Source organism: Dipodomys ordii, unplaced genomic scaffold, assembly GCF_000151885.1.
Source record: "Dipodomys ordii isolate 6190 unplaced genomic scaffold, Dord_2.0 Scaffold30, whole genome shotgun sequence".
Lineage (NCBI taxonomy): Eukaryota > Metazoa > Chordata > Mammalia > Rodentia > Heteromyidae > Dipodomys > Dipodomys ordii.
In genome coordinates, this window is record NW_012267246.1 from 12,104,887 (window position 1) to 12,113,483 (window position 8,597).

Genomic DNA, 8,597 nt, shown 5'->3' on the forward strand with positions numbered 1-8,597 from the left:
TCTTCACTTCATGGCTACTAGAAAGCAGGGAAAGAGAGTCTCAGAAACACATGGGGAGATAGAGACATATATATGGAGAGATAGATATATATCTAGAGAGAAAGTCACAAATACACACACGGAGAGATAGACACACATGGAGAAAGAAACAGAGAGACAGAGAGAGGAGACATGGACAGACGGAAACAGACACTGTGATACAGATGACACAGAGAAATACAGTACCTACAGGATAGAACCAGAACAGAGATTCTGTAGTAGAGTACTCATGTTTACCTGATAAACCAGGACACTCCCCCTCCTTTCCCCCAGAGACCGTCAGCATCTTCCTCTCCTAAAGTTTTCCCCACCTCCAAAAATACTGCCAGAGGCAGTGTTCAACACAAAAGTCTGTAAGGCACATTTTATATTTAAACCATGACCGTACTCAAAAGATTTGAAGTCAGTATATGAAAGAGAGATCTGCACTCTTACATTGAATGCAGTACAATTCACTATAGCCAAGATATAGAACCAGCTTAACTATCAGTGGATAAAAACAATGTGGTATATATACCATGGAATTCTAGTCAGCCTTAAAAAGGAAAGAAATGTCATTTGTGACAATACGGATGGAATTGGAGGAGATTATGCTAAGAGAAACAAAGTAGGCATGGAAAGAGAGACGCTTCCTGTGCTCACTTATTTGTATAATCTGCAATGATAGAGTTCACAGAATTGGGTTCCTAGAGGCTGAGAGCGGATGCAAAGGGGAGACAGTGGTCCATGGGTAGGAATCTTCAGTTAAACAGGAGGAAGTCAGGGGAGGGGACTGAAACATATATTGTGGCATGTATTTCAAAATCAGTAGAGTAAATTTCAGATGCTATTACTCCCCAGATATTGAGTTGATGTTAGCTTAGCTTAATTATCCCACATTGCATCAATGAATAACATATTTTGTACCCCAGAAATACAGATGGCTTTATTGTTTTGAATTTTTTAATGAATAAAAGAAGATGCATAAGCATCATCCCAAACTTCTCAAAGATGCTAGATGTCAGGTGTCAATCCAAATGCATGAACTCTAACCTCAGATTGGGCTCTCCGCGGGATTCTGAAGTTCACTGAACTTAGAGAAAACACCAACTATTTTGGATTTAGTGTTGGAGGCGGAAGGCGTCCACCAGGGGGCGCAGTAATAGTCACAGAATTGGACGATAAGCCTACCATATTTTTATGCTTCTCATGCTTTGGGATAATGGGGGGGAGGGGGGGCGGAGGAGGGCAGAGTGCTGGTTGGTTGGTCCTGGGGCTTTAACTCATGACCTAGGTGCTGTCACTGAGTTTTTTGCCCAAGGCTAGCACTCTAAAACTTGAGCCACAGTTCCATTTCCAGCTTTTTGGTGGTTAATTGGAGGTAAGAGTCTTATAGACTTTCCTGCCTGGGCTGGCTTCAAACCACAATCCTCAGATCTCAGCCTCCCAAGTAGCTAGAATTACAGGTGTGAGCCATCACTTTCCAACTTAACTCTTTTTTTGTTTTTAAAGGAAAGTTGATGTCACATTTCATCTTGATCAAGGAATTATTTATCTTTTCATCTATATTTCCATCAATTGAACTAGTGGCCTCTGGTGTCTTGGTTGGCTGTTCTTTGGGATTTGGATCACTATCTTCTTCTTTTGATGGGCAGTGCTCATCCAGATGTAGAAGTCTGGTGGTTGGCCAACTTTAAAACGAGATTGAAAAACCTCTCCATTATTATTAAAGGTTGAGGAAATTGATCACATGCCACAACACCAATGAGCCTTAAGCCATTATGCTAAGCGCAATAATGCAAAACACAGGAGGACAAGTTTAGCAGAGCTCCCCGACCTAGGTATATTCAGAGTCATAAACAGAATGGGGCTACCAGGTGCTGGTGGAGCGACCAACCTGATACTGCTGTTTAGTGTGTACCGTGTTTCACTTTGGGGGATGAAAGCATTCTGTACACAAGTGGTGGTAATGATGGTTACCGGACAATGTGAACTATGAACTACGTGCTGAAAAACGACTAAAACAGAAGATCCTGTGCCTTATAGATATGACCACAACTTTTTTTTAAAAAGGATGACATAGATATGACAGAAAACTAGACCAATGGGAAAAAAGAAAGAAACATCTACATAACTTTGCATACAATAGCAGAAACATTTAAATTGGGCACTGGTGACTCACGTCTATAATCCTAGCTATTCTGGATGCTGAGATCTGAGGATTGTAGTTCAAAGCCAGCCTGGGCAGACAAATCTGGGAAACTCTTATCTCCAATACACCTCCAGAAGTGGAGGTGTAACTTAAGTTACTTGAAAAAAAGCTGAGGGAGAGTGTGAGGCCCCGAGTTCAAGCTCCAGTACTGACACTAAAAATAAAAACATTTAAAAAACCAAATCAAACAAAAAACAGACTCTGATGTTCTTTGACTTGCAACTGCATCTCTCAATCTTTGTCTGTTCCTACCAGTGTTCCTTCTGGATGTCTCTGCATCCAATTTTCCTTCTTTTAGTGGGGACACTGGTCCTTCTGTATTAATATCCAATTCTATCCTAACTAGTTATATTTGTAACGAGAATACTTACAAATAAGGTTCTGATCTGTGAGGTACAGGGAGTAAGGCTTCATTGTATCTTTCTGGGAACACAATTCCCAGCATTAACCATGAAAGAAAGAATTGATACACTGAACATAATAAGAAACAATCGACTCAATAAATGCATGAAATATTCAACATCCTTAACCATAAAGGAAACACACTTCAACATGTGAAGATTCCATCTGATGCCAGTCAGAATGGTCGTAATCAAGAAAATGAACAAGAACAAATGCTGAGAGAGGCTGGAAGGGAAAGGACCTTTATACACTGAGGGTAGGAATGTAAATTAGTCCACCTGCTATGGAAGTCAGTATGGAGGTTCCTCAAGAAACCAAAAACCAGATCCTGTATTTGACCCTGCTGTACCACTCTTGGGAATATATCCAAAGGACTCTTAAGTCAGCACACAAGAGAGATACCTGCACAGCAACTCTGTTTACAATAGCGCTATGCTATTGACAAGCGATGATTGGATAAAGAAACCATAGTATACATATATGCGCGTGTGTGTGTGTGTGTGTGTATGTGTGTGTGTGTGTGTGTGTGTGTGTGTGTAATGGAACATGATTCAGTCATAAAGAAGAATGGAGTTATGTTGTTTGAAGGAAAACAGCTGAAACCAGGGGTGTTAAATGATTGTATGTTTGTGCCTCATCTTCAGAATCTATGCATAAAATATACATCTGTGTAGGTACACACACGTACATGCACACCTGTGCACACACATGTGTATGGCATGACTGTGAATGGGAGACTGCTTGAGCTGGGTGCTGGTGGCTCACGCCTGTAATCCTAGCTATTCTGGAGGATAAAATTTGGACACCCTGGTGCATACCTGTCATACAGCTATCACAGGATGCCTAACATAGGTAGCTCATGCTCAGTCACTGTCTGGGCAGAAAATGAGACCTTATCTCAAAAATAGGTCTGAAGGTGTGGCTCAGACTTAAGAGTACCTGCCTAGCAAATAAGAGGCTTAGAGTTCAAATCTCAGTATTCTTCTAAAACTAGGTGGGCTTGGGGGCTGCTTGGGAGAGGAACAGGAATGGGAACAGCAACAAAGGAAAGGTTGACAGAGATGAATAGTATAGGAGTACATTATGTCTATGTTTGAAAACAGCATATATAAAATGTATGTATGAAAATATGTATATGTATGAAAATAGTGAAACTAGCCAAAAACTGTTCAAAATGAGTGAGGAGAAGGATTAAGAAAGGGTAATACTTAATATGCATGTTGCAAATACCCTAATGAAGCTTCTCTCTGCAATTAATTGATGTTGAAATATTTTTAGAAAGTTAAAACTGGAGGGAAATTTTCAGCCATTGAAGAGGAATGAGATTGTGCTTTTTTGGGGAAAATGGATAGAAGGAACTAGAGATCATCATGTGAAGTGAAATGAGCGAGACTTAGAAAGGCAGGTATCACATGCTTCCTCTCATTTATGGAAGCCAGGGAGAAATAACATAAACCAAAACAATGCAACTAAGGCTGTGAAAACTGAAGGGGAGGGCTTTGCGCCTCGCTAGTAGAGTGCTTGCCTAATGAAAGCTAGACCTTGAATTCAAACAGCAGTCCCAAACACAAATGAGTCAACAAGAGCCAAGCACTTGTGGCTTAGGCCTGCGATCCTTTGTGCACAGGAGAATGAGATCTAAGAAACACCATTCGTTGTTGCTGTTGTTTGTTTGTTTTCTGGTTGTGGGGCTTGAATTCAGGGCCTGGGCACTGTCCAAGAGCTTTTTTTACTAAAGGCTAATGCTCTACCACTTGACACAGCTCCATTTTCAACATTTTGGTGGTTTTCAACCACGACTCTCAGATCTCAGCCTCCCAGGTAACTAGAATTGCAGGAATGACCTACAAGGATGTAGCAGAATCACTTTTTGAAGCCAGCTTGAGAAGACAAACCTGAGAAACTGTTATCTCCCATTTACCAGCGAAAAGTCACACAGAGAGGCATAGCTGAAGTGGTAGAGTACCAGCCTTGAGCAGAAAAGCTAAGCAAGAATGATAGGGCCTGAGTTAAAGCTTAATACTGGCAGAAAGGAGAGAGAGTATGTGCCGAGTTTGCATATCAATAGCAACACTCTTAGACTTCACTCAATTGATTTAAGCACTTCAAATACCAGCCATACCAATAGTGGACTCCTAGGCCTAGCCTACTAAGCATGCCCCACACCCAGGGAAGCTCATGTGGAGGTCGTGGGGAGATGGAGGGAGGGAGATGCGGCTGCCTTGCCAGGGCGGATCCAGAGGAGGGACGGTACCACGTGGTCACCTCCTGGGGAGGCCCTCTTGCTGTGTCTCTGCTGCCCTGGGTTTTTATATGCTTTAGGCTGGCCCTTCCTTTCTGGCCATGTCTGATTACCAGGGCTGTCTTGGTGACAGCTTAGCTTCTGGTCAGGTCTGGTTATGGATGAGGGCGGAGCTGGCTTGTCTCTGGCTGACTCTGGTTATGGATGAGGGCTGGTTGCGTTGGTGGTGGCTCTGCAGGCTTTCTGGGTGTGTTCTTATCTACCCATTCCTTAGTTCTAACTTCTAACTTCTAACTCCTCATTTTACAGCTTAACATTTCATATTATTTCACAGCACACATACATACATGCAACGTATTTTTATTTAATAGTTCAATATTCACTATCATGTCAATAGTTAATAACACTCTATGTCAGTACATACTGTGTCAGTATTCAACAACACACACTATGTCAGTATTTCATAATATTCACTACAGAGAGAGAGGGAGAGGGAGAAAGGGAGAAAGGGAGGGAGGGAAGAAAGGAAAGGAGGGAAGGAAGGAAGGAAGGAAGGCAGGAGGGAGGGAGGAAGAGAAAGGGGGAAGACAGAGACTGAAAGAAAGAAAGAAAAGAAGATATTAATAAGATATGAATAAGTCCATTATACACTTGTATGGAAATATGATGAAAGCCCTTACTTTGTACAAGCTAATATATGCTGATATAAATGGCAGTTTCTCTCTTCCTTCTATAAGGTGTACATTGAAAGTAAGATTAGAAACCCTTTTCACATTGTAGTAGTGTGAACCACACAAACACAAGCATGTAACGTTTTACTACCATGTTATTTTATTGAAAAGTAATGGCCATTTCTTCTTCTTCTGCAATCAAACTCAAGGACCCTAAGTGAAGAGTCCCAACTTTCAGAGGGAAACTTCACAAACCTTCACTTGGATGCAGTGACAATTATTATATCCCAGATCCAAAAGAGACTCAGAAACACCCAGTTAAAGGAGCTGGGAACTTTATTACAGCTGCACAAGGTCCACTTCCTCCTACCAGGAAAGTAGAATGGCCCCGAGCTCAGGGTAGGATGGGTTTTTATAGAGGTAGGTTACATGGAGTTACATAGCCGAGCCATGCAAGGCAGAATGGCACATTTTCATCAGTTATGGTTATATGACCTTTAAATTCATTTGTTCTTTATGGTAAATATCATACGTGATCATTTGCAATAGGCCACCCACAGTGAGACCACTCAATGGTGATCTTCGATTGGAGGACAGGGGTGATGTCACTTGTGGGCTCAAGGCCTTGCTACTGAGGCAAGCCAGCAAGGTTACAGCAGCAAAATATAGCAGAAACATAGCCTCGAGTCACAGGAGCATAGGCAGGACATAAGCTTGACTTGGTCAGCATGATCATACTATCAGTGCTATTGACACTATTACAGAAATGATTTTATTATAAGCTCCTGACTAATACAGCCACTCAGTGCAGCTGGTGTTAAGCCTCAAGGTGGTCAGTAGCCTTCTGCAAAGCTGCCAGCTTGGTAAACTTGAGTGAGATGTTCTTTTGCTTTTTAGCAAGGCTGGAGAAGGGGCAAAGGCTCACCACTTGTCAGCCTTTGTCTGGGGGTTTTTCTTTACCAAGAGGTTTTGTCCTTCATCAATAATTTTGTTCTGTTTTCTGATTTCACATTTTTGTTCCCATGGATATTCTTTTCCCAGGGAAAAGGGGCTTCAGGGGAGAGAGTAAATTCCCAACAGCAGGAAGGCCTGAGGCTAGACAATAAGAGGAACTTTCTGCCAGTGAACAGCAACTCAGATATTACAACACTATCTTTAGTGGCATTTGCTGATTTCCATCCAATTCAAGTGTCATAACTTTCCATGGTTTAAAAAAAATACCTGAGAGAACAACTTGCATAGGAGAATTATTTACATTAGCTCAGATTCTCGGAGATTTTTGGTTTTTTGGATCCTTAGTCTTGGCTCATTTGATTCTTTGCCCAAAGTGAGGTAGAAAATCAGGGTGCTGGATATCAGAGGGAGAGGACAGAACTGAGGAGCAGGTCTAGCTTTACAAGACATGACCTATTTCCGGTCAGGCCCCTCCGAAAGTGTCCACCATCTCCAAAGAGAATGTCTGGCGAGGCTGGTGAGTGAAGTTGAAACCTCATGGTTCACATCCATCTTAAAGACAACCGTCACTACATCTGATCTGATTTCTTGGTTAGGGATGTTGTATTCCGATTGTCTTTCTTTGTGAGAATTATTATAACATTTCCATAGCCTAATATCTCAACAGATGAATGATCATTTTGAAGGTGTTGGTTGTTTTAGTTTATTTTTTTTTGTTTTGCTGTTGGAACTGGGGTACCTTTGCCCCCCACAGTCTCATTGGACTCTGGGCCTAGGCATTGTCCCTTAGCATTTTTGCTCAAGGATGGTGTTCTACCACTTGAGCCATACCATCACTTCTGGCCTTTTGCTGGATTATTGGAGAGAAGAGTTTCCCAGTCTTTTCTATCTGGGCTGGCTTTGAACTGCAATTCTTAGATCTTAGCCTCCTGAGCTAGGGTTAGTGGTATGAGCCACTAGCACCAGGCTTGTTTTTGTTGTTGTTTTTGTTGCTGTTGTTATTGTTGTTTTTGTCTTTTCTTTTACTTGTACAGGTCATTTATCCAACTAAAAACACTCCAAAATAACTAGCTTCTTGGTCCAAGTCAATCAAACTTTCATTAGTCACAGAGACAAAAATCCGGTCATTTTCCTTAAGTTCAAATACTCCCCCTTGATAGATAGAATAGAGTCCGTATTCAGAATCTTTGGCCCAGCAACTATTTCTAGCACTTTTCATCAGCAAGATCGGGTCAGGGTAGCTTGTGTTCTTGTAAATATATTGAACCATTTGTTTGACTCTCTTTCTAGAACCTGTTTTGGGAGATTCTTCCAGTTCTTGAAATCGGAAGTACACTTGGGAATAGATGTAATAGAGGCCTGCTTTGTGGATGATCAGCTCTCCATTCCTCAGGTGTAAATTGCTTAGGAAGGAATGACCCTTTCTTGATGATTCCCAGGACTTTATCTTCTGACCCAAGGTCGTGTCATTCTTGGAGTCTGCATGAGAAGTAAAGAGCAAGTGAACAAGGAGAATTTGGAACAGTGCAGAAAGACGCAGAGTCCCTGGCAAGCTATGAACAGTCAATGTCTGATGAGCTTGCCGAGGATTTCACTCTAATACCAAACACCTTGCTCTTTCAGCCTCATGTGGATGGTGGAATCTACTCGTGCAGAACTGAAGGAGCTCCTGAGTCAGCATGACCTACAGGAGGTCCCTAGAGGATCTGCACCTCACCTGCAATCGAAGTCACACCTGTCCTACTCAAGTTCTGATTGGCAGCGTGGGCAGCCAGAGGGCAGCTTTTCCCCATGGACAAAGCTCCCATCCTGAACGTCTGACTTCTTTCTTTCCTGTGCTGGAAGCTGGAAATGCAGACTTCAGAAAGGAACCCGAGCAATGGTGTCTTGCTTTCTTAAGGTCAAAGCTCGGGCCTTCTCACTGTTTCTTTAGGACTTTTTGAATGTGTCCTCAGCCTTTCTCAGCCTTTCAGTCAAAGGTGCCATCCAGCCAGGCGGCATCCACAATCCAAAATAAGAAAGGACAGGAAGTGCTGCTGTGGCTCAACCTGGTAGAGCATTAGCTTTGAGCGAAAGAGCTCAGGGACAGAGCTCAGGC

At 42.3% G+C, this 8,597-nt stretch overlaps 1 protein-coding gene across 1 annotated transcript in view; it reads right to left on the bottom strand.

The window, feature by feature from the left end:
• Positions 1-7,516: 7,516 nt before the first annotated feature.
• The window catches only part of Tnfsf10 (tumor necrosis factor (ligand) superfamily, member 10), an 11,753-nt gene continuing 10,672 nt past the window's right edge, over positions 7,517-8,597 (bottom strand). Inside the window, exon 5 of the mRNA XM_013016193.1 lies at positions 7,517-7,978. Coding sequence (XP_012871647.1) covers positions 7,539-7,978 — 440 coding nt within the window. The 3' untranslated portion in view covers positions 7,517-7,538. The remainder of the gene's footprint in view (positions 7,979-8,597) is intronic.